At 45.7% G+C, this 24,980-nt stretch overlaps 4 protein-coding genes across 5 annotated transcripts; 1 reads left to right on the top strand and 3 right to left on the bottom strand.

Moving 5' to 3' along the window:
* Positions 1-1,552: 1,552 nt before the first annotated feature.
* Positions 1,553-2,998, bottom strand: stc1l (stanniocalcin 1, like). The gene is made up of 5 exons (XM_068752906.1): positions 2,884-2,998; positions 2,653-2,795; positions 2,469-2,576; positions 2,280-2,383; positions 1,553-1,856 (listed from the first exon to the last, which is right to left on the bottom strand). Exons 1-5 carry the CDS (start codon positions 2,996-2,998, stop codon positions 1,553-1,555), a joined length of 774 nt encoding a protein of 257 aa, XP_068609007.1.
* A 1,354-nt stretch (positions 2,999-4,352) lies between these two features.
* LOC137908235 (cGMP-dependent protein kinase 1-like) lies at positions 4,353-11,697 on the bottom strand. Its single transcript, XM_068752610.1, has 20 exons — positions 11,478-11,697; positions 10,918-11,047; positions 10,782-10,848; positions 10,615-10,714; positions 10,154-10,267; positions 8,304-8,409; positions 8,156-8,219; positions 7,984-8,061; positions 6,999-7,093; positions 6,722-6,787; positions 6,556-6,630; positions 6,328-6,424; positions 6,102-6,241; positions 5,484-5,573; positions 5,262-5,403; positions 5,021-5,184; positions 4,809-4,931; positions 4,667-4,729; positions 4,531-4,597; positions 4,353-4,451 (listed from the first exon to the last, which is right to left on the bottom strand). The coding sequence occupies exons 1-20, from the start codon at positions 11,695-11,697 to the stop codon at positions 4,353-4,355; spliced, it is 2,100 nt and encodes a 699-aa protein (XP_068608711.1).
* Positions 11,698-13,027: 1,330 nt separating this feature from the next.
* On the top strand, positions 13,028-16,250 carry LOC137908246 (L antigen family member 3-like). Of its 2 annotated transcripts, XM_068752623.1 has the most exons (5): positions 13,028-13,099; positions 13,794-13,922; positions 14,003-15,009; positions 15,125-15,532; positions 15,752-16,250. In XM_068752623.1, exons 1-3 carry the CDS (start codon positions 13,050-13,052, stop codon positions 14,115-14,117), a joined length of 294 nt encoding a protein of 97 aa, XP_068608724.1. In that variant the 5' UTR covers positions 13,028-13,049; the 3' UTR covers positions 14,118-15,009; positions 15,125-15,532; positions 15,752-16,250. The 2 variants fall into 2 exon arrangements, with proteins under 2 accessions (XP_068608724.1, XP_068608723.1); XM_068752622.1 differs by having other exon boundaries at positions 15,125-16,250.
* Positions 16,251-16,388: 138 nt separating this feature from the next.
* wdr45 (WD repeat domain 45) lies at positions 16,389-21,103 on the bottom strand. Its single transcript, XM_068752621.1, has 11 exons — positions 21,031-21,103; positions 20,791-20,892; positions 20,625-20,699; positions 19,657-19,761; positions 19,264-19,369; positions 19,085-19,179; positions 18,914-18,993; positions 18,622-18,830; positions 17,935-18,036; positions 17,699-17,844; positions 16,389-17,382 (listed from the first exon to the last, which is right to left on the bottom strand). Exons 2-11 carry the CDS (start codon positions 20,837-20,839, stop codon positions 17,273-17,275), a joined length of 1,077 nt encoding a protein of 358 aa, XP_068608722.1. The 5' UTR covers positions 20,840-20,892; positions 21,031-21,103; the 3' UTR covers positions 16,389-17,272.
* Positions 21,104-24,980: the final 3,877 nt, after the last annotated feature.

Here is a 24,980-nt window from a genome sequence, read left to right as displayed (position 1 = left end):
GGCTGTTAACAGCTGCTGGATCAGCAGAGATCTCCTGCTGATATGGGGGGGGAGGTAGGATAACTCATCTGTCTTTCCTGGCCTGATGGAAGTTAATGGCCCGGAACAGTGAGGTGGGTCAGGCTTTGCATTGTGTGACAGATGGCTGAGTGTCACTTTACACCTCCAGCCAGCAAGCCTGGACCAACACTAATGAGTAATGATATCATTTCCTGCTCGGGAGTCAGTCAGGAGGTGGTGAGCTGCCCCGGGTCATTTGTTTGAGTGATTGTAGCAGCAACCATTTGTATTTTTTACTTAACAGCACTGATTGCTACACTTTTGTTTTGTTTTTGTTTTAATGCAGTAATCTCAAAATTCTTCCAAAAATTCAAACAGTAGAATTTTGGAGTTGATCAGGCCATTTTCCCCCCAATTGCATAAACACAGAACCTTAAGCGATGCAATTTGCGGTTGTACGACAGCAGTGAAGTGTGCAGTAGGAGTAACAGAAAAGTTTAGTGGAGAGGTGGGATGCACCAGGGATCACCTCCGAACCTGTTTTTGATGGTCGAGGACTTCAGGTTCCTCGGGTCAACAGTGCGGAGTGATGGAGAGAATGTGGAAAGGAAGTGAAGAACCGTGTGCAGGCAGGCTGGAACGGGTGGAGGTATCAGGTGGGCTCTGTGACAGGAGAGGATGAAGGGAAAGGTCTACAAGACAGCGGTGAGGACAGCCATGATGGACGGCTGAGAGACAGTGTCTCTGAGAAAAAGACAGGAGGCGGAGCTAGAAGTGGAGGAGATGAAGATGCTGAGGTTCTCCTTGGTAGTGACCAGGTTGGACAGGATTAGAAATGAGGCAATAAGAGGGACAGAGAAGGTTAGACGTTTTGGAGACAAGGTCAGAGAGAGCAGACTTTGATGGGTTGGACACGTCCAGAGGAGAGACGGGGACTATATCGGTAGAAGGGTGCTGAGGATGGAACTGCCGGAGAGATGAATGAAAACGGACAAGTTTAGTTTCACATCTGTTTTCAGCTTCACAAGAACCGAATGAAACGACAACAATTAATAGATGAAAGCATGTTTTTAATGTAAAATCTACGTTGTATCACCACCTGGTGGCCGTTCTGCGAACTACAACTGCAGTACTTGATATTAGTCGAGGAGCAGATCTAGCAGGATCATTATTACTGTATTACTTGGTACAATATACCTGTATTACAGGTAATACCATATTTCCCCTTTAATACAGATTTATTTAGTGTGTTACTTTCATATGAAACAACAGGAGTCACAATCAATCACGCATCATCATTTATTGCTAAAAGCCACCATCAACCACAGCAATGCCTCTTTTACATGTTAACAAACGGCCTCTCAGTCATCCGGAGCTCCACGTCCAGCGTGAGAGCATCCTCCGACTGCTCGCAGTCACAATAACGGCCTCATAAATTAGGAAAATAAATATCAGCCAAGTGAAGCTCCCACAGTTGCACTGAGCAAATAGAATGATATATATATGACAGAAACACACGACACTAAACCTAATATTCAGGACTGCACGCTTTCTAGTTCTCGGCGTTGAACCCTCCCTCCACGCCGTCCACAGATCTCTTCCTGGCGAACAGGTGAGTGGGGTCTCGGCCCCTAAAGCCGGGCTGGATGTTGAACACGGGCATGTTCCTCCAGCTGGCGGGGTTGTCGTAAGCGTTGGAACTACCGGCGCCGCCGTCGCCGCCGCAGGGTTTGCTCTGGACCAGCTGGAGGAAGGTCTCCATGTCGGGTCCCAGCCTGGCCACCAGGCTCGCCCTCACCGCCGCCACCGTCTGCTCGTCGCAGGCCTGCAGGGTCTGGAGCAGAGTGCTGTAGTATCTGCAGGGGTTAAAGGTCGACATTAAACACGCAGGATGTCTAAAACGCATCATTTGTTCTTGTTTAGGCGTAACCTTAGCTTTTCTTAAATCTTAATCAGCAAGGTCAGGTGTAAATAACAATACATGGGGGGACCGAGCTGCTCGGAGGAGGTCTGGGTGCTTTTCTCCTTGTATAAGTTCAAACACGAGTAGAAAACGGGGAAAATGACAAAGAGCAGGTGGGTGGAAAAAATGTCTGGACAGTTATTTCTGCCAAATGAAGCTCAAAGGGGCTTAAACATGAATCATAAAAAGCAAAACACTGTCATCATCTAGAAGAGAAGATAATTCTTTAGCCACAGGCTGGCAAAAATCCACCGCAAGGTTAAATAAGGAATAAGAAAGTGCATAAAAAAACCAACCTGCTGCGTGTGATGCTCACCTGTTGGGGAAATGAGTCGGGACTTGCACCACCTCTCCGATGACGTCGGGGTTGGTTTGAGCCACGGTGCAGATGTCCAGACTGGTATAACACTCTTCCTGGACCTTCAAGAAGACAAAAAAACAAACAAACTCAGTGACCAATGAAAGGAGAGCGGCGTCTTCTGTCACCAGAGGCGAAGTCGCCCACCTCGGCGATCATCCGCTGGAAGATGTTACAGCGGCGGATTGTCTGGAAGACCTTGGACGAGATTCCCTGAGAGATGCACTGGAGACTTCTCTTCACGAAGGTTTTGCCCTGCAGAGAAAGACGCCGGTCAGACGGACGGACACGCAAGACGGACGGATATGCCCAGAGAGACACACACGCAGACCTCTGTGTTGAAGGCGGCGGCCGTGTGGAGGAACAGCTCGCAGATTTCGTGCATCCCATCGGTGTCGCAGGTCGAGTTTTCCAGACAGGAGAAGAATCCGCAGCCGACGGCAATGGCGCCGTTCAGACATCTGGCCACATCAGCTGGGAACGGATTAAAGACAAGGACAAGCGATCAACACATCCGCTCACTCCCATTCATCTCAGTACGGCTGGCTTATTCAGGACTCACTGGGGCTGTTGGAGGAGAATCTCGCCCGGCGGGGGGCAGCTTCCTCGGGCAGCAGCTCGAAGCAGGCGGCGGCGCTGAGGCCGAGGAGCAGGAGCAGAGCGGAGCCGGCAAACATGTCCGTGCGTCGGTGTGGAGCAGGCGGAGGAGCAGGCGGAGGAGGAGGTCGGCCTGGTTCAGGTGTCCGTGCTTCTTCTCTGTTCTCTCACCTGGTATTTCTACCAGGGCCTCTCTGCACGGACCAATCAGAGCGCTCCCTTGCCGTTGGGGGGCGGAGCGGGCTTTAATGGTTTATTCATTAACAAGGGAGATAATTGGATGGAATTTTCCGAGCAGGAAGAGATAAATTTAGACTTTTGAAGCACAAACCAGTGCAAAAAGACAATTAGAGAACAATAAAGACAAATTTTACTGCTTAATAAAATGCTTCACAATAAATAGCATCAGAACGCAAATGAACTTTGTGAATGTAGCAGCGGAGGAAGATGGATGTTTGTGATTCCAGTCACGTCTTTTTCCTGTGAAGTCGTTCAGTTGTGAAAAAAAACCCAACCGGCTGATGAGTGACTGTGAATGCAACACGAGCAGTTCAATGTCCTCCGGCAAAAGGAAATACTGCAGCGGAAAGAACAAAAAAAACCCACAATATTTAAAGCACTTAAAAAACGCCACAGTTTAGTTCTTCTGAAGGTAAATTAAGTAGCAGCAACAATCTATAATCAAAGATACATGAGAAACTCGCAAATATTTATGAAACAAATGGAACTGAAAATGTTCTGAATAAATATTCACGACTTGGACAGCCACTGGAATATTAGCAGTAAAGAAAAATACATGTTTATTTAATTTTTAATAGAATTAAGATTTCACTCTCTCTTAAACAAGTTGATTACATGAAAAGAAAGCTTTAAAGTAGATTTGATGAATTCTGTGTCAAATTGTTTCATGCGCACCTGTTAGCTAATTTAGTTTTCTCATAGGAAATGTGGAAAACTCCGTCTTATCTCCACCAGTAAACTGTGAGAAAGTCGTTAGTGAAGGATCCAGTCAGCCTCTGCTGACTTCATTAGCCTGGAGGTCAAGCAAATGATAAACATCTTCCACCCAATGACGCGTTGGCTTTTATTGCTTCCCCTCCAGCACAAAACCAGGTGGAAAGAATAATTAGGATTTCCATTTATATTGGATATTTTTAATCTGGCATTAATTCTTTGATTCGCTCCAGAAAAAAAGGGGGAAAAAAGTAAAGAGACGATTCAGTTCATATAAAGTCAAAAGCATATTGAAAAAGAACAAATATAAAATGCAAACCGTGTCCAAAATAAAGTCTGTGACAGAAAGAGAGCAGTTAACATCTTGGGTTTTTCCCCACACACATTTTATTTGCTCTTTTACTTTCACGGATTCGCTCCTTTCTTGTTCCTCCACGGTTAAATTTGCTCGCTCAGCTTTAATGCGATAATAACGTCCGGCTAAAACTCGACGTCCCAGCCAGACTCCTCATCGGGAGGAGAGTCGTCCGTGTCCTCGGGGAAATAGTCGAAGTTGCTGTTGTCTAAAGGCCCGTCCACCTGAGGGGAGAGAGCAGAGGACGTGAACGCTGTCGTCTGCACCGTTACCGGCGCCGACACGGAGCTGACGGATACGCACTGTGGGCGTGTACGGCGAGTCGACGGTTCCCTGGCGAAGGCCGTCCCAGTTGAAGCCCTCAAACCACCTGAAGGACGAGCACACGTTGCCATGACTACAGCCTCATCTCCAGCACATAATGATTCCCGTCTCTCACTTGTGTTTCTGGATGTCCTTCACTCCGTTTTTCTGGTTCCCCAGCCTCTCTGAAGGATTGTCCCTGAGACACAGAAAAACATGGCGGCGATGCTTCCAGGCAGAAATCGGTCTTTACCGAGTCCGGAGGTGGATTTTACAACCTGCAGAGCCGCTTGATCAGGTTGGCAGCGCTCTTGGTGATCTTCTTGGGGAACTCGATCATGTCGATGCCTCTGAGGATGATGTTGTAGGTCTTCATGGGATCAGAGCCGGAAAACGGAGGACTGGAGACAGAAGGGAAAGAAAAACTGGCTTTAGTCGATCTGCATGCCCCCCCCCCCGAACACAAACATCTGACAAACAACTGGTGCACCTGCCAGTCAGTAGCTCGAAGACCAGTATTCCCAGTGACCAGCAGTCAGCCGAGCTGTCGTGGCCTTTGTTCAGGATGACTTCAGGCGCGACGTACTCGGGAGTACCACAGAACGTCCACGTCTTCTTACCCAGTCCCACCTTCTTAGCAAAGCCAAAGTCCACCTGAGCCAAAGAAATACACACGAGGAGTACAGTCGTCCCTCTACCCCACGTGGCTGTAACAAAGATCCTCGCCGCACCAGCTTGGCATATCCCGTTTGGTCCAGTATGATGTTCTCTGGTTTCAGGTCTCTGTAGATGATTCCTCTCACATGAAGGAACGCCAGAGCCTCTATGACGCAGCCCGTGTAGAACCGAGTGGTGCCGTCATCGAACGAACCCCTGACATGAGAGAACGGCCCCGACGGTCAGGACGTTACAGCCTTTCAGGGTCGACTTCAACAAACACGACGACTGCACACCTGTCTCGCAGAAGCGTCCACAGCTCTCCTCCGAGACAAGCCTCCAGCAGCATGTAGAGATATTTGGAGTCTCTGAAAGTCCGATACAACCTGCAGGAAAACGGGGGGGTTATGCAATGTGGGTTGCGCGCAAATTTCCATACAACCCGACCAACCAACCACGAAGCGACCAATGTCGGCTGATAGTGCAAGGTTCCATTTTGCATAACACATAATTTATTTTAAATATATAACTGTTGTGACATCGTGGAGGCTTTTATGAAGTGATTGAATAGAAAGTTCAAGAAGAAAGATGATCGCATCATCATGCTTAGGGTGGAAACTCAAACGTCACACTGCCGAGTCCAAGGCCTCGAGTCTGAAAGACCTTTTCCCATTGAGCATGTAAATGCAGTGCAGTTGCGTGATGTTTATTTTGAAGTGTGCGCTCTTATTTTGTAGAGCATCAACTGTGTAGATCCACGAGGTCATTAGGCCATTTCAAAGCCATATATCGTATTTAGTGAGCCATTACGAGGCTGCATTATGTCATCAGATTATTACTGAAACGCGTGAATCAGTGTTCAGTTTAATTACACCCATAAAAAGCCTGCCCTCAACATAAAAACGGGGTCTGACCTAATGATGAACGGACTGTGCGCCTCCATCATGATGCGGCGTTCAGACAGGATGTGGCCCTGCTGGCTGTTGTCCATGATGTGACGTTTCTTCAACACTTTCAGGGCGTATGACCGACCGGCGTCATTCTTTGGCTGCACCTGAAACCCACACCCGGTAGAGATGGAGAAGAACACGCACATACGCACGTGATCAGAAGTGAAAGAGCGTCTCCATGGGCGCTCACCAGCTCCACTCGACTGAAGCCTCCCATTCCCAGAGTGGAGATGATGTTGAAATCAGCGAGAGTCACGCTGGAAAAGAAATCTGCCTCCGCCTGCAGTCTGCACAAATCAATGGAGGACACATTATGAAGGAACATTTTTCGTTTACGAGTGTGAGAGCGGCTCAAGGCCTGGCCGACCGTCTGTAACAGCTGTTACACGAGCACAAACCAAGAACAGCAGAGACTCACTTGGCCTTGACTTCATCACTGTCGTGCTGCTTACTGTCGGCGGCGTCCAGTCCTCCAATCAGCTGTTTGAAAGATCTGGGAAATATGTAAAAAGGAGAATCGGAGCAAAGAAGCAACGCAAAGATTCACCACCGTATATTTATGGTGAACAAAGATCTTTTCTGACTCTCTGTCAATGACCAGACATGTGACGTCTCCCACGGCCGTGACGCTGGCGGTGCGGACGTCCTCTCTGCAAAACAAAGACATGAGAAACGCACTGAAGGCTGTTTTTATGGTTGACTCATCATCATCATCATCAGCAGCAGCAGCAGCAGCTACAAGCAGGTCCGGTTCAGGATTAAATACATTTTAAATAGGCTGTTTGGGATTAATCCTCACTGAGAGGCAAACTGTGGAGAAGCTAAGTGTTGTGTGTGTGTGTGTGTGCGTGCGTGTTTTACCCAGTCAGAGCCTGCTCCCCAAACCAGTCCCCTTTAGAGAGACTCTTCACCATCACCTGCTCATCACTGGCCAAGTTCTGCTGAGAGACCTTCACCTGTTGGCCGCCACAGATCGCATTCTCTTTAAGTTCCTGGATTGTCTCCTCATTTCTAGCTTCATACCACATCATCAAATAACTTATTTCTTATTTCAATCCGTACCAATCGCGGTGGTGGGGGGGGGTCCTCGAACGTGACACCCCCAATAAATGAGGGACGGCTGATCTGAGGCTAAACTGGAGGACATAAACTCGCCTGTTCTGCTCCTTCGTCCTCGTGTCCATTCATGATGCTGCGGCTGCAACGATTATTACGTCCAATGAGACTGAAATCATTTCAAGCTTCATTTCTAATAACATTAGTTTAGAAAAGCTACTTGTACATTTGCGATTCCTGAGCAGTAACTCTGTTACCAAAATAAGAATCAAAATGTCACGCTCGCAAAAAAATAAAGAAAATCTGATGCATCAAATCACAACGTTTTGACTTTGAATACTATTTTGAAATTGTTTTGTAGCCTCAACAGGAGTTCATCAGGATAATTGGGGCAATTAAATTGTTTTTTTGTATCTGACATCCCACCAGATTGGGGGGGGGGGGGGGGGACTCTATGAAACACTGATTGACAATTATAGTCATGCAAACTGCCTGAACCCTCGCAGCTACTGTGGCAGCACTCAGAGCTGCCGTGGCGTGATTCTGATCGCACTCAGCGACAAACCGCGACTCGCCGACTCGCCTGAACGCAGCATGAGAAACATCCTCTGATTTAATGACACCCATTTTCTCTTGCAACTACCAGACTTGAATGCACCATGGGGAACGTTGCACTCAATGACAGGCCTGGAACCACGTCACTTCTTGACCTTCACCCCCCCTCCATGTTAATTGTTCTATTTTCACCTCCTAATGACTCTTTCATTCTCCTGCCATCCCTCTTCCTCACCTCTCCTTCGCTGATGATGAAGAAGGTGTCTCCAGTGGCTCCCTGACGGATAATGTAATCAGAGTCGCTGTAACGAGTCTGAGAGACACACAGCAGAGACGGAACAGGAACTTATGAATGAGCTTTACTGGACATTTGTCAGAGGGATACTGCAAGTCTGTGAACTCATCACCTCCTCCAAAGCGTCAGCCAGTTTGCTGAGGACGTCCTCGGGCAGCGACTGAAAAGAGGGAACACTGAGAGGAAGGATGAGAGCGAGAGGCGTGAGCCATCCTCACCAGGCGAGAGCTTTAAACAGTGAACGTGTGTGAGGGCCGCACCTGCGGAGGAAGTCTGTATACTGGGAATATTTAATCAGCCCAGTCCTCATCATGATGGTCTGGAAACCCTGTCGGTCGATGGCCCACAGCTTGATGTCAGTCAGAGCTACAGACGGACAGAGAGACGCCGACTCAAACTCAACTCCCCAACCTGATGTGGTTGTAAGCCGCGTTTCGTTTGAAAAATTTTAATGTTTTAACACAAATGTTACCAACTTCTCATTTACAAGATCTGCTTTTGATCTGACATTGAGATAAAAAAACATTAAAATAAAAACAGAAACCCTCTTCTGTTGTCACAAACACGCCTGGAAAAGTCAAATCCCCCGTTTAAGATAAACAGCTTTATTTGTCGTTTTACAATTGCACAATGAAATTTCATCGTTTGTGTGGAGGGTTAGTCGTTAGCAAACAACCTGTTCCTATGATGCATATTTTTATCATGGTGGGGGGGGGGGGGGGGGAGAAAACACTTTCAGACACGGAGAAAACATGCAAGAACCCAGTGGGACACCTGAAATATTTGAGAATTATTTTAACAATTTAAAAATGCTGCATCACCAGAAAGTCTGGATTTATTCCTGACATTTTGAGCAATCCTTGCAAACAGATGGACAAAACCGCAGCTGGGGAAATGGAATCAAGCCTTTGTTGGGGATTCAAAGAGCTTCGCTTAGAATGGAGCGATGCAGCGCAGGAAGTGGAACTCATCGAGCCTCCAAACGGGTTTAGAGTTGAAGCAGTGAGTCCAGCTCAGACCTCAGAACTGTTTGCCTCGCTCGACTTTGCAGGTTGATCAGGTTGAGGTTTTATTACGTTCCAGCCATAAACATGTACGGTACTCTGGAATGGACTGGGAGCCAAGCCTCTGCATGGTCTCAGTTTCACGAGACACAACTCGATAGGAGAAAAATGACGTCTTAATCCCGCCATTGCACACACTCCTCATGTGACGTACCGATTTAATAGTTTAAGCTTGTAGTTAAGTCGAACAAAAATCAATTATCTCCAGAAAAGTAGCAAATATATGAGAATATTGAATGGTGAGATGAGACTTTTGTTGAGCGATGCGGGGTCTGGTGGAAGGTTTCTTTCATGCAGCTGAATGTGCTTTCTATCTCTCTTTCCTTGAACACAAGGACACAGGGGCGAGGGAATGGATAAATGGACTGCAAAGCGCTGGCTGCAGTAAACAAACCGTCGTTTTTATCACGCCCTCCCAGCGAACGGAAGAAAAGCAAACCGAAAGAAGCCGAAATGAGTCCGACACCACGTCTAAAAGCAGCCCGGCGTCTGAAGCAGCAGCTGTCAGGCAGGAAAATACAGGCGATTGAAAACGCATGAATAGCGTGAAGACATCAATAGAAAGGCGAAGGAAAAGGGTTCAACATGAAAGTCAGAGCCACGACACACGTTTACCAATCACTGATCCTGTGAACCCCGAGCTGATTGTTCAGGGAGCGCTTGTTTTTGTTTGAAATATCCATTTGAAAAAGAATATTTGGAAGATTATTTGCAACAGATTGACTCATCCCGAACGCAGATTTGTAAACTTAAAATGATGTTTCAGCATCAAAGAATTATCTAAAACCAAATTTATCTTTGAAAAAATAAATGAAAAACAGCATTTAACAGCAACAGCAGAGCAACAAAAAGTACCAAAACAGAGGCGATAAAGAGGATTTGGTTTCACTCTTAGGCAGGTATAATGTTGCACATCATTAAGTACACTCAATGATGTGTGGAGCCAACACATTGCTGTCTTATCTTCATCTACAAACAGCAGGCTGCGTTCAAAAGCAGCAAAATACACCTCGATCCGGCGTGTCATCGTGCGCTTGTGTGTTCACCTTTCACAGATGCTGTCCGAGTGCAGTTGTAAAGGATCGCCAGTTCTCCAAACACTTTCCCGGGACCAATGGCGCAAAGCTTCTTCCCTTCTTTAGTCACCTCAACCATTCCCTCTGTGAAGACACCGTTAAAAGATTCACATGAGTCATGCTAACGCCTTTACTCGGCCACGCTGACCTCGCCGCCTCGACCACCATCATTATGCGCGCCTCATTCTGCCCTCTTATCCCTCGCGGGATGGGCGGCCATGTTTGCTGTTTACGCTGCTGGTCCACTCTATTTTCCGTCTGTGCTGAGATGAATGCCTGACCGTCACCTTCAGTCCAAATCAACGTCTCTCGCATTTACTCTCCTCTCCCGGTGAGCAGATGCAGTCCAAACCTCGAAAGCGAGGCTCGCTTTTCTTGGCATGTTTGATTTGAAGGGATGATCGTGGTTCCCACAGGATGACTGGACTTACCCTCCAGGACGTAGACCGTGGAGCCTTCGTCTCCTTCCTGGATGACGCAGCAGCCCCTGGCCAGGCTGGTCGGATGCATGCAGTCCATGATGGTGAGAATCTGAACGCAATGGCTGGGTTAAAAGTCGCGCACGTGAGCGGGCTGAAGATCACAGGTGTGGCCGTACCTGCCCGTGTTCCAGGTGTTTCATGAAGTCATTGTCCATTAGCGCCCTCATGATCAGCTCGCTAGACCTGCACAGACACAGAAGGGGTCACAAAGGTCCGACTGCAGGTCTTGGTGGTGCCGTGACCTGCGCTCACTCTTTGGATTTGCAGTAGCTGGTGAGAGTCACGTCAGTGAGCTGGGAGGGGTCCAGCGCCGTGGGCTCCGCAGATATGGCCTGTCTCTTAATGCGTTGATCAGGCGCCGCTGGAGTCTCAGCCGCCGCTCCTGAACGACAACGAGAACATCTGGCCCGTCTCTTCCAAACATCTGGGCCACAGAACCCTCCTGTTTCTACCAGCCCCGTCGGATCCGTGAAATTCGTTTGGTTCTTTTATCACCAAATAATATATCCTGTTATCTCAAACAGTAACTAAGAACTAGATTTTCTTTGGCTTCTCTCCCATTTTATGTGATTGAAATGAGATATTCATTCATTTTTATACAGTTTCTCACTAAGGAAACATGCAGGATCTTTTTTTTTTTGCTTCACCAATTTAGAGTAAACTTAAGAAAACGTTTAAAAAAAAATCAAATCAAAAGTGTTGTCTGATGACAGATTTTGTGTGTTACCTCCTAACCTCGTGGCTACGGCTCTCGTTTTTTGTATCTGTGAATCCACCTGAAATGGCAGGTGTGAAAACGGGCGATGACGCACCGGTGCTTGTGGCCTCCCCGGGGGCGACCGTCTGCTGCGAAGCGCTGCTGCGATCTCGGTCCAACTCAATCTGCAGCTGTCTGATCAGATCGTCTTTGGTGTCCAGCTCGAGTTCCAGCTCGTCGATCAGAGAGTCTCTCTGTCGCAGCTCCTCGATCTTCAGCTGCAGAGCCAGCTGCAGGTCCCTCAGGGTGCCGCGACCCTTAGACATCCCAGCCATGTTTGAACAACTGGTAAATATACTGGGAGAGGAGGAGGGAAGAGTATAAACACGGTACACCAATCATAGAAATCAACGACCTGTTGTTCAAGGTAAACAGGGTTCTCCTCCCCCCAGCAACACTCCATCAGCTCCTCCTGCAGGAGCCGAAGGGGCTCCCCGACTAAATGATGCATGTAGTCCCTGCGGTGAGTTCAGGGGTCTTCACACTGGAAGTTGAACCATTTCGAATTGCATGAAGCAAATTCTACAGATGTCCCCGTCCTTGCACCGTTTTGCATCACCCGCCGCAAATTCAGTTCTGCTGTCGTGCATCCAGAGCTGTGATTTGGATTATGGGTCGAGTCAGAGGAGACCGTTTGCTTCGGAGGAGGTAAACGTGACACCGCGTGCCACTCAGACTCCGTGACTAAAAATAAAGGGATTCGCCACAAAGTTTAAACGAGTATTCTGGGCCAAGAGCCATCCTCCTACTGAGTTTTAATCCGTTCAGTGTTTTCTGTAATTCCACTGACAGACAGCAAGCAAACAGGCATGAGTGGTGGGAAAAGTACTTTTCTGTTCAAAATCTACTTCAATATTTGAATATATTCCGTATGTGTTCACAGTAAAAACCTAAATATTAATTCCAAACGAAAAGCTCTGAAATTAAACATCTTCTTGCTGATTGGTCCGTTTTATTCGCTTCTCGTAGTAACACCAATAAAGAACTGATTGTTTAGACACATATTGTCAATAATTATCTGGTTGTTCCTGGTCTGCAATAAGAAGCCTCGTATAAATAAACTCACCTTGCTTGGAGAGCTTGAGCCGCTGATGAATAAGGAGAGTCCAGGCGGAGGCGCGTCAACCCTCTGTCGCTGTCTGGCTCCTCGTCGCCGATAAATTAATCAATTAATCAATCAGAAGCAATAAGGTGTGTGTGGATCGACGAGCAGCAGCGATCGGAGGCTGTTCAGTTCGACTCGGGACGAAGCGGCATCAGCTGAGTTTGACAGCGATCCTTCAAAATAAAAGCCCGGTGGTGGAGGAGCTACTCAGAAAATAACTCTGGAAAAATAAACGCACTGAAAATATGGAAGTAGAGAAAGCATGTTCAAAGACAACGAAGTAAAATATCCCCTGTGACTTAACACCTTGAGATGATTTATCTCGTTTTCGAGGGGGGGGGGGGGTCCTCATTTTCAGATCAACAAATATCACTAATTTTATGTTTCATGTATATTTTTATTTTTTTCATGGTGACTGTTACAGTACCGCGTTCAGCCGCCGGGTGGCAGCAGCGTGACGTCACCGCCTACCGGAGTTGGCCGGAACCGGAAGTGCTTGTCGGAAGTCACTGGTCTTGAACAATGGCGGCGCCAGAGGAGGAAAGGAGCGACGGAACAGAGAAACTGGAGTTGTATCCTTTTATTCCAGGTTTAGAACTTTTATCTTTGAGTCAAGATTGTATTTTACAGATTTATGAATGTAACACATTATAAATCATCGCGTTAACTTTCAAATATTAGCCAAATGCTAACCACTGTTTAGCTACTCTGTAGCTGATGAATCTAAGCTAGTTTAAAAAGCAGTTTAGACTAAATTGGGTTTATTCTGAATTCGGACCCGCATTATCGGTGGTGAATCGGAGGAGATTGTCGTCCGACATTTTCCATTTGATTCGCTTCAGTTGAGCAAATTCAAGATGATTGAAGCTCCAGTTTTCAGGTGACAGAAACAAAGTACGTCCATAAATTACTAAGACGTAGCTGATGTATGTAGTAGAATTATCTTAGTGGTTTTCACCCCAATGAAAATGATTGATCAATCGATCGATCGACCAGTGATGGAGGTTATTTTTCCATCCACATCAGCACAAGTAGCTTTTCCCAGTGTTATGTGTTTGAATCAGATTATTGATCATACAACTGGGACGGGGCGGCGGTGAGTTGGGACTCGTAGGATCATAGAGAAGTAGCAGAAAATTGAAATACTCCAGTAAATACACGCCTGAGTAATATCTGTTGCTCGTCATTTATCATCAGGCGTTAAGTGGACTGCTGTTTAATGGATACTTGGTAGATATGGGTGCTCTTCCTTGACCCATTCTGTAGTTCTCTGGACGTTCCCTTCCCGTCGGTCAAAGAGGCCGTCATCGCTCTGCGTGCTCTTTCTCCGGACCGCGAGCCAAGAAAAGGTGGCATCAGTAAACGGATCAGCGTGGCGGGCAGCGTGCTGTCGGTGTGAGTGACCTTTCAGCCGGTGCTTGTGTGTCTTCTGTGCTGACGTCTCCTGCTGAGCTACCGCTTTATTTTTCCCTCAGGGGGTGGCGCGCGGACGAAGCTCGGATCCTGCGGGTGTCCGTGAACTCGTTTCTGGATCATCTGTCTCTCGTTTTGGAGACCATGGTCATGTTTGGTCCTCCTGTCCCCCAGTGAAACCTGAGACACTTATCAGGATGGGTTTGATGCTGTTGGACTCCAGTCATGTGACTTGTGGAAGGAAAAGAGCTGAAACACGCAGCCGACGTTACGTGTTTGACTTTTGACCGAACATTTATTTTTAAAAAGATTTTGCAAATAGCTGTCAGTCATTAATAACAACCTGTAGAGGGCAGCAGTGCACCATTGTAGCGTGTAGTTTAAAAGGAAAAACCACAGTGAATACTGTAATATTTACTGTGAACAGTACACAGTTCATGTATTACTGGTTTCTAAGGAAGTAATAATCGCTGTCTTTAAAAGGCACAAACTTTGGGTGAAAAGTAAAGGATGTTTCACTGTTCTCTGTAATTGCACTCTAGACTGATCATTTTATGGATGAGATTACACAGATATTTTATGTGTAAAGTATTTACCCATGTATTCATGGGTACACTATACTCCGCTACAACTACGTGGCTAATAGTTACATGTTACATGTCACCAGAATGCAGTAATGGATTCCCTTTAGGTTTCTCTGTGAAACAAAGATTTAATGTCCTGAAACAGTCACTGGAAACCGTCTAATCACGATCCCTGACCCTAATGGCATCCGGGTCCGGTTCTTTCAGATGGTATGTGACAGAAGTAATGAGGTCACGCTGTTCAAACATTCAACCAATGGAGGAGATGTGAGATCCATCCGTCGTTAGCACAAACTAGAAACAAGCTTGACTAGCTACCTCATTAAAGTCCTGCATTTACATTAATTAGTGAGTCACAACAACAACCTGACGATCGGGGGGGATTCAACATGTTTCTCGTTTTCACCACAGGTCGTCATCCTCTTTAATAATGTCCACATCTGGATGTTCAGCTGCTGAAAGGCTTAGAAGAGAACAGAGTCCAGGTGTGTCCTGTCCTGGTATCTCGTGCGTGTGTGTGTGCTTTTAGAGTCATCATCTCAGATCTCTGCAGGATGTCATGCTCTGTGGTCAACTGTGTGCTGTTAATTGTTTCTCCAGGCTTTCCACCACTGAACCAGGTGTGGATCATTTCCTATTGGGAGCTAAATGCTGCCAGCACCTGAAACCAACCACACAATCTTGCTTCGTTGAAGACATTGACAGACAAATGACTCATCTTTCCTGGCATTTAAACATCATCCCACTTGCACAGTGTCAAGTAGCAGGAGAAGCTTAATGTAAACCTGCGTTGTAAATTAAACGCAAGCCTGGATGTGTCAAAAAACTAAATGCAAGGGCAGAGGGGTTTCACTTTAAAATGCTGCCGTGGGACCTGATGCACAACTGCAGGTCTGGGAGGTTCAGAGCGGTTTAGCAGAAATCAACAACATGCAATAAAAGAAGAGGGGGGAGCTGCATCTGCTGGGAAATAACAAGATGCAGGCGTTAAGATGCAACGATCTAAGGGTGAGGGAAATAAAGCGAGTGTTTGCTCAGGCCATGCAGATCTTATATCTGTGCTTAAGTGTTATTTGGAGTATTTGTATAATCAATGTGATGCCATTTTTTCCATCTCTGAGACTCTGAACTTCTTAAATGAGTTTTGGTGTCTGTTTCCTTCACTGTGATGTTTGTTAAACTTACAGTGCTATGATTTTTTTTTCTATCCTGTAATTTCCAAAGCAGAAAAGAACAGAACCAAGAAGAAGTGTTGGTGCCAGAAGCTAAGAAAGATTATCTGTTGTCCAAATCATTTATTTTCTTTCTACGCATCAATAACCTGCGACTCTGGAACCGCTGCGGTGTAAAACCCAAATACAGTATGCTGAGTGGATCTGCTGAACAACGACTTCTGACATCAGCTACTGCAGATTGAATGGCATCGCTTCATTGACTGAATGAATCCTAACCAGAGCAGAAAATGCTTTTCAAATATAATGACGGCATTCCTGCCACGTCAGTCAAAATAAGTTGAAGTAAAAACAGCAGTGTTTGTTTTTATTTTTTGTGACAAACGGTGATGGAAGGTTTGAAGGTATCACCGGAAAATGACAAATGATCACCGCACTAATCCTGAAGCCTTCATCAAGAAGAATCCTATATAATCCGATTTTATATTCTAGGTTTATTTGAAATGCACATTGTTCTACACTTTAACATCGAGTTATTATTTCGTGTGAACATTTTATTAAGTCTCCTTATAATTTGGATGATTCTACTTGAAGCTGTTTCAGTCTGATCATTCCGGTAGAGAGATCTTAACAGCTGTGATCACTATTCATTGATAAAGACGTAACACAAGAATCCACACTCAGCCCAGCTATTTAATCTGTACATAATGTTTATTGGCAATGTTCATTTCTACGCTGACGACAGCATCTTGTTTGTCATCGTTGAATGAAGATCAAGATAAATCAGACTTTAATCATACATTAATGCTAATTAATAGTTATCATCATAGATATGTTAAACAAGGACAATAAAAACAGAAAAACAAATGGGTGGAGACGAGCCTAACTCTATCCTGAGGTTATAAAGCCCATCAATCAGGGAAAGCTCACTAATTAGCGTGTTAGCACCAATCCGTCCTTGCATTAGGACCACCTGCTTAATATTGCCCCAACGATCACCGTTGATAAGGGGCAACGACCTGCCCATTTTTCCTGCCTCATGCATCCACTAACAGGCGCCGTGACAAAGACAAAGTGAGATCGCTTCATTTGAGAGAGGTCATAATGTAAAGGTCGACTGGTGCGAATCACGTTTGCTACATCCCAACTCGATACAGACAAAAAATAATAATAATCCAGAATTCAGTCCACATTTGGCCACAAATGATTCACTGTCAAAGCAAATAAAACGTCAAAGGGCAGAGGTGAATAAAGACTGGAAGAGAAAACATTTTAATATTGAGTTTGACTTTAGTTTCCTCTGATCAATCCACTTTTTGTTTTGGTTTCACCTCAGCCCGACCCAAGATGAAACGGTTTCACGCTGAACTTCCCTCCTTCACAAACCGCAGATAAAAACACTGAAGCGGCCTCAGCCTGAAGTCTGTTCCTCCACGCGTCTCTGATTCTCCGTCTCTGAGCATTTCCACCGTTCGTCTCCAGAGCAGAACAATCATCATTATCTCCAGCCGCTTTCGTCTGTCATTACTGACTCCGCGTTTCCTCCCCTTCTTCCTCTAATGTCTGTCAGCTGGCTTCAGAAGTCGTCGTCATCGCATATGTCCAGATAAACGTCGAAGGCCTCTCGGTTGCAGTTTCCATCGGGGGTGAACACGTACTTGTGGAAGGTCCCGTCCACGCAAATGGCTGCAAGCAAGGGAGAGAAGTTAGGTCACGTTGAGCGAAAAGGTTGTCCTTCTGGAACCTCGTTGCGTTCTAAACGTCGTGCCTATGGAAACGCGGACCGAGCTTTTGGTAGTCACAGCGAGCTGAGCTGAAGTTTGTTGATTGGTCTGGCATTGAGGGGAGCAGCCATCTGAGACTCTGGAGGGCGGCGGCAGTAATAAGGAAACATTAAAGACAAAGATCTAATAGAGGTTCAACTGGGGAAGACACGATGAGGCTAATTCTATTTAAGTCGAATGTTTGTCTCAAACAAAACAAACCCGCGTGTTGTCCTCACCGATGACGGAATTGACGTTCTTGGACGTGTTCTTTCCGAAAGCGCAGATGCAGGCGCACTCGGCCGGCACGGTGAAGCTGGCCAACGACCACTGGCTGTCCACGTACTGGCCGATCACGGGGCCCACCTTGCCGACACGAGCCAGTCTGAGAGGAGCAGAGCAGGGAAGCGATTGGGCTCTTTAGAAGAGTTTGTTTGGAAAGAAATGGGGACAGGAAGTCAGAGGCGGGTCTTACGCTGAGCGGCGGTTGAGTTTGGTGTCTTTGAGAGCAAAGATGTGAACGGTGCCTTTGTCACTGGAGGCGCAAAGGAAGGAGGAGTCGTGGCTGAAGTTGATGCTGCGGAGGAGAAACGACGGGCGACAGGAAGGACCGTGATTGGCTGAACTCAAATCCTATTGATCAATCAGCTGATATTTTTTGAGAGTCACCTGATCCACTTCTGACCTGTTCTTGCTTTCAGTCATAAGACAGAGAACAACTTCTTTATAAACACAAAACAGACAAGCTCTATCTACTTTCATTTTTGTTTAATCTGAACGGAATGGAACGTTTAAAACAAAACACGCTGAGCTATGTCGTAAAGTCTGCGCGGATTTTTAAAGTGGCGGCGATAACGGTCGGATTTACGAAGGACAAACGTCTGGATGTCTCGGCCGCTCGAATACAACAAAGACGCTGAGATGGAAATCTTGTGACCCCCCCCCCCCCCCCCCCCCGAGTAAAACATTTCCTAGAAGACAAACATTTTTCCACAGAGAATCAGCGTCGTATTTTGGATTATCTGAGAAATCAGTTCCCAACAATCCCCCACGTAGACCACCAACAAAAGCACGACGCTCCTCCGCAGGATGAACCAGGAGGTTAGTATCTGTTTTCATCCACCGCCCACTCGGCCAATCACAGCGCAGGAAAGGCGAGTACCAGTAAAGGGTGGCCGGGTCGGTCCCTCGCCGCAGCTCCACCAGCTTGTCTCGGGTCGTCGTGTCAAACAGGCGGATGAGTGTTCCCTTACGAGAGGCTGACGCCGCCACGCTGCCGGGCTGGTTCAGCGCCACGCAGGCGATCTCGCTCTGGTGGGCGTTGATGGTGAAAGGAGCAGACGACGTTCCGGGTTTTGTGTTGGACAGGTCCTGAAAAACAACGACAACAACACGACCTTCGGTTTGAAGGACATTGAAAGAGAGCTGTGTGTCTGAGTTTGTTTGTGACTCACAACTAGCTGCAGGCTGCCGCATTTATGTCCAGGAAACACCAGCAGCTGCTTCTCCAGGCTGGGACATAAATCACACAAGCCTGGAGGAAACACGGCCCGATTTATTCTGGTGCTTAGCAGTCGGCCATGATGGAGGAAGGATAACGAAAAAGCCAGAGGAGGACTCTCTACCTTTGGGGTTGTCTCTGGTGTCAAACTCAAAGAGTTTGACGGGGTTGTCTGGGAAACTGTACACATATATCCTGTTCTTTAAAACGATGATGATCCTGGAGGAACAAACAAACAGACTCATCGTACTTGAATGGTGGTATGGTAGCCGGACGGGGTCAAACCGAAGGTGGCGGACTCACTTGTCATGCCTCATGCGGACGGCGAGAACCGGTTTGGTGAAGGTGAACTCCAGCACCAGTTTGTCTTTGGGGTCTCGCGACTCCCGAGCGTCGTCCCAGACCAGCGCTGGAAAGAGAAACGCGTGAAGCCAAAGAACAGCCTTTAATACGCTACTCGGCAGGAGCACAGCCTCTGATTGGTCAACAGAGCAGTCGCGGCTAACGGCAATACAGCGGACACCTGATTGGCATGCGACCGGTTAAACCGGTTTCCTTTAGCATCTGTTCTACGTACTTCACGTGGATCCAGAGGTGGATCCGTCATTCACTTATCAGCTGCTTAGTGGTTTAAGCTCGGCCCCCTGCAGTCTACATGTCCAAGAAGTTAGTTCTGTTAGTTCTGATGAAACGCACCCGATATTTCGGAGAACTTGGGGTTGACTCCTCCTCCGACGACGGCCAGTAGGTTGGAGCGATGCAGCATGGAGCACAGCGCCACGCTGCCCACCTGCTCATGGTCTGGAAAGCACAGAAGAGAAGTCTTAATATTCCAGCTGGAGGTGGATGAAGAAATATTTCCACTCCTGCTGTGTTAGAGGAGACACGCTGCAGGAAAACCATTTATTGATTTAAATGTTCTTCAGATATTAAGCTAATTACCCGCCTCTTTATGAATTAAGCTTCTTTTCCAGTAAGTAGATCAGTGCACATTGAAACCAGACTGGATGTGTGAAGGCAGACAGACTCACCTCCAACATGAAACCATTTAACTTTAACTTTTATTGTTCAAGCTGACCGGCATCATCAATAATAATCATCAATCATCTTTGTGATTTCCTGTCATCAGTGTCTCTCAGCTGATGAAACATCCATCAGCGTGAAACGACAGGCTGTGGAGCCTTTTTAATGTAACACAGTAATTACAGTGATTAATCAGGGCTCTGGTTTATTCCTGTTGGAGTGAAGGTGAACGTTTCCACTAGTTGTTTTTCACCAAAGGAGAGGAAAACACTTTTACAACACATTCGTTCTAGTGCAGCCGAGTTCGGTTAATTACAGGGCTGGACGTCGAGCCATTTGGGTGACGACGTGACACAGGAGGCACCAAAAATAAAAAACAGACTCTGATGCTTCGTGTTGTCTTTGGCAGGAGCATTATCAATGCTAACAGCAAAGCCCATGTGATCCAGATCGGAAGGGCAGCTTGTGGTCTGGGAGTCACGTGATGCGTGTCAGCCTATTAGGGCGCTGTTTGTTGTAGGTCACATAATGGGGGGAACCTTAGTGGGTGATAACTAGTTATTTAATAAAAATCAGTGCGCTGGATATTAAACACTGAATCACCTCACATCCACAGGAGAAATAAGCAACTGTCCACTCACCCAGGTGTCCTTTCTCCATGAGAGGCTCCACGTTGTAAATCCTGACCCCCGTCTCCATCGCACAGCAGAAACAGCCTGAGAGAGAGAGAGAGAGTGAGAGAGAGATCGATGCTGTTTGCGTCCTGTTCCCTCAGCCTGATCGATACATGCCCGCTTGCCGTCTTACTCTGGTCCTGGTTGAACTGCAGGCTGTTGACTCCTCTCTGCTGAGCCATGGCTGCCGACGTCCGTTACCGGTAAACTACAGCTTCAGCTTCAGTCGGACAACCTGGAAGGGGAGAGAGAGAAGACATGACGGCTCTTGTTCCGTCGGCTAATTGGCTAGCATCGTTGCCATTTTTGTAAAAGCAGCGTGAACGCGGCTGCTGTCCCGTTTTCATGATATAATATATAAACTCTCTCTCACCATGAACACGTAGAGTCCAAAGGAATGAGGCGTTGCAAGCAGAAAACACGACAGCGAGGGGAAAACAACAGATGGCAACAGATGTCGCAACGCAGCGATTTGTTTTTGTTTTGACGGATGTGACGTCGTCGGCACGTGCTTCCTGTTTCCTGTTTAAAAATAAACTTATTTTCATTAAAAGAATCGTAACAAAATCGATATAATGAAAAAGATGGGAGGATTTTTTTCATTAAAAAAAGATCATGACGTTATATATAATGAATTAAAGGTACTTAATACATTAAACTAGAAAGGCACTCAAAGAACATTCTGCCAAACATTCAATCCCCTTCTCATTGGATTTACACCGTCCACATGGTGATCTGGATCATCATCAAAAGGTTTTAAATTGTTCTTGGTGTAACCGGATGATTGGATGTAATTAGGTAGGCAGGTGTGGGAGGGAGCACCTGTGGCCCATTTACCACTGATTGGGGGGGGAGTATATAGGTGCTTCCCCTCCCTCGTTCCAGCGTCCTCATTTGTGTTTTCCCCCGTCTGGAAGGCAGGTTGGCCGTAGACTGTCACTGCCTTGTCTCCTTTTCTTTTGTTTTTAGAGTGTTAAATAAATATTTTTAATTATTAACTGCTGTGCTGGTTTTCACTGTGAGCGGACCTGTGGGTGGGGAAGCCCGCTAAAAAGAGCTGGGGACCAAAGGACCAAAAAAAAATAGATCTTTAGGTTGCAAGTCCTAAAGTGGCGTTGTTGGCAACAATCGTCTAGCCCCATATGCCCAACGCCACGTTGGTATCTTTATACACCAACCATGAAAAGTAAAAGGGAATTGAAGTTGATGTGTATTTGTGAAAGATTTTTGAATCCGTAAATGGGGTTTTCAATGTTACAATTTAATGTATTTTACTGACTCCATTCAGGATCCGGTCCGGATTAAATTTGTTTGTAAACTAGAGGTTCCCACCCTATACGACTGTCAAATTCCATAAACATCGGTCAATCAACCGAGATATTGAGGAACAAATTTTACAGCGCAATTAGCTGCGATATTAACACAAATTTCAAAGTTATCCCCGACTTGCAACTTTTCACATCCCTTGTTTCATTGAAATCCTCAAATCCTAGTGTCCAAAATGCCAAATAAATATTATATTTTGATGACCTCTTTCAGGGGGATCTGTTCTGAGAGAGGTGACAGAGAGCTGAGGGAGGCAGCGGAAAAAAGTTATTTTTGAAAAGTGGTTTCAAAGCAGCAGCTGAGTCACAGCCAGAGCTGCACAATACAGCACAATTTTAATTATGTCTGCTTTATTGCTTTAACAATGCCAGTGGGCAATGCTATTCTGTGAGGAGATGAGGATTTCAAACAGTGTGTGTTTGCCTGAGATGACGATATTAAAGCATACTTGTATGGCATGAAATGTGCAGACCCTAGGATGAGAGGGGACAGAACACTGGGAGTTTTTATTTTATTTATTCACAGAGCCATGAGTGTGTTCTACTTGATGAGTAGCAGCATAACCTCCATTATCTGCACATTTCAGGAGATAAGTCTTGCCAACCAGCACAAGTTTTCTTTTTAGACTAAATTTTGCCGCATGGTTCATTAAGTGCAGACAATTATTGAAGTAACGGAAGAAAGGACACATTTGAAATGCTATAAAAAATCAGGCCTGAAATGTTGAATTTTCTTTCAAAACTTCCACATAAATGTAACAAAAAGCCTTTTAAGCAAAGTTTCTCTCATGAGTCAATGCGAAAACATTAATGTAAAATTATGCATAATTGTGTTGATTAAATTATTCCTTAGAAACTAAATTCTGCATGAATATTGTATAAGTAGTATATATTTAATTAAAGTATCACATATTATTCTATCGCCTACATTAAACCACACTCAAGTCGTTCTGTGCTGAATGATTATTCCTCACTATGCTTTTTCACAGCACTGTAAAATCATCAGACTTTGGACTTTACTGGGCTAAATTAACATTTTGATACCAAGACTGGTTTTCAGTTTAGGGTTAGGGTGGCAGGCTTCAGATTTTATAATGGGTGTGTATTACGGTCAAATGTTGACAATTAGAGTGGGTGATGTTCTCATTAGTGTGGGCGGTGTTATCATTGGTGTGAATGACATCATCATTAGAGTGGGTGACATCATCATTAGAGTGGGGGATGTTATCATGAGGGTGGAGGAGAGCTGAAAAATGGTTGCACACATCTTTCATTTGAAGTCAGTTCACTCCCTCCCTCATCGATAATGTTGACACGAAATTACTAGTTCTAGTAATGCTAAACTGGAAGCTAACTGACGTAAACCTTCAGCTCAGAACTCTGATCAGCTGCCTCATTTGCTTTCATTTGAACTTTGACCTGAAAGCTGTGGAGGAAAGCCAACGGTTTAAACTTTCTCTTTCTCTTTGTAACGTTTCCATTTTAACTTCATCCTCACAAATAATAAATCTGTTCCTTGACTTCTTAGAATGTTGGCTTGTGTTCTCTCTCTTAACAATGCCGCCCACAGGCTTGGGATCAGGTGGTCTTGTTCAATTAATGCTGACTAAACCACCAATCAGCTTGTTCCTCTGCTCTGATTGGTCCCGTGATGGTCAGCTGTTTCTGTTAGTTCAGACTTGCCCTTCTTTATATGTGAATTAGCCAAATTAACCTAATAATAGTGAAGTGTACTCGTATTAACTTGTCAGAACAACTGCAACCTTGAACCCAAAATTCGGATACAAAGAGAGCTTCTCTGAAATAGAAATTCAGATTAAAAGGGGAAAGGTCACAAAATCAAGAGTTTGCAGACAGAACCAGAGACGGGTCCAGATTTATCAGGGGATGCAGGAAGGAGACGACTTAATGGAAGGTCAGCTGAGAGGAATTATGGGTTAGTGCAGAGCCAGAGGGGGTGATGGGTAAAAACGGAAACCGAAAACTCTGAGGCCGAAGCTTTTGAACGAGTTTCCACATTTATTTGACACAATGAAACATGAATACAACATATTATCTGAATTCATTGCATCAAAGACTTCTTTGCTGTGTTGACATTTGAAGGCAGCGATTTGAACTGGATAAGATGCACGACAGCACAGTTTGTGGTTCCATTAACTCTCTCCCAGTTGACAATGGTCTGCCAGCCAATGTTTATATCCAGACATTGGGTAACTTAGTCACATAAACATAAGCAGAACCCGAAGCGAGGCTGGACGGTGAAATTTAAAACAACTTTGCAGAGGGACGTTAGGAATTTAAAGTCTTAAAAGTCTGTTCAAACTGGACTTCCAGGTACTGACAGACCAGTAAAGATTCCATTTGCTCCAGTAAAATGGAACAATAATGTCAATTTTGGGGGGGCTTCAGGAAAAAAACTTTACCCTCTAGTTTTGACTTGCAGGTTAGCAAAGACTCTAAATGGGCAGCGCGGTGGATAGTGTCGTTGCCTCGCAGCAGGAAGGTTGCAGGTTCAAATCCAACTTGCAGCCTTTCTGTCAGGTGTTTGCATGTTCTCCTCGTGTCTGCGTGGGTTCTCTCCGGGTTCTCCAGCTTCCTCCCACCACCAGAAAACATGCAACTTAGGTCCAGGTTGTTATTGTGAAAGAGAATTTATCCTGGTTAAATAAAGGTAAAACAAACATTTATAATGTTAGCAGCAAAGAAAGGCTACAGTTTATCAGCCAAAGGTGATAAACAAATTAAATAGTTAATTACATTTAATAAACAGCTGAAACTGTTGAAACTGAAATGAACAAGAACAAGTTAATCAACGCTAACAGCCATGATTAATGACTCAATATATTACGATGGGTACTAAGAGGAACGTAACCTGGCAACTGCCTCCGGGTCCTTGTTTCAGGTGTCAACAGGAGACGGTTTTTCTTTATCCGCGTGTCGGATGTGAGCCTCGACTGGTGTTTGGCACTCAGATCATCTTCCTGTGTTTATTACAGTT

Source organism: Brachionichthys hirsutus, chromosome 19 (assembly GCF_040956055.1).
Source record: "Brachionichthys hirsutus isolate HB-005 chromosome 19, CSIRO-AGI_Bhir_v1, whole genome shotgun sequence".
Lineage (NCBI taxonomy): Eukaryota > Metazoa > Chordata > Actinopteri > Lophiiformes > Brachionichthyidae > Brachionichthys > Brachionichthys hirsutus.
Note: the sequence above shows the minus strand (reverse complement) of the source record. Positions and strands in the feature narration are given on the sequence as shown.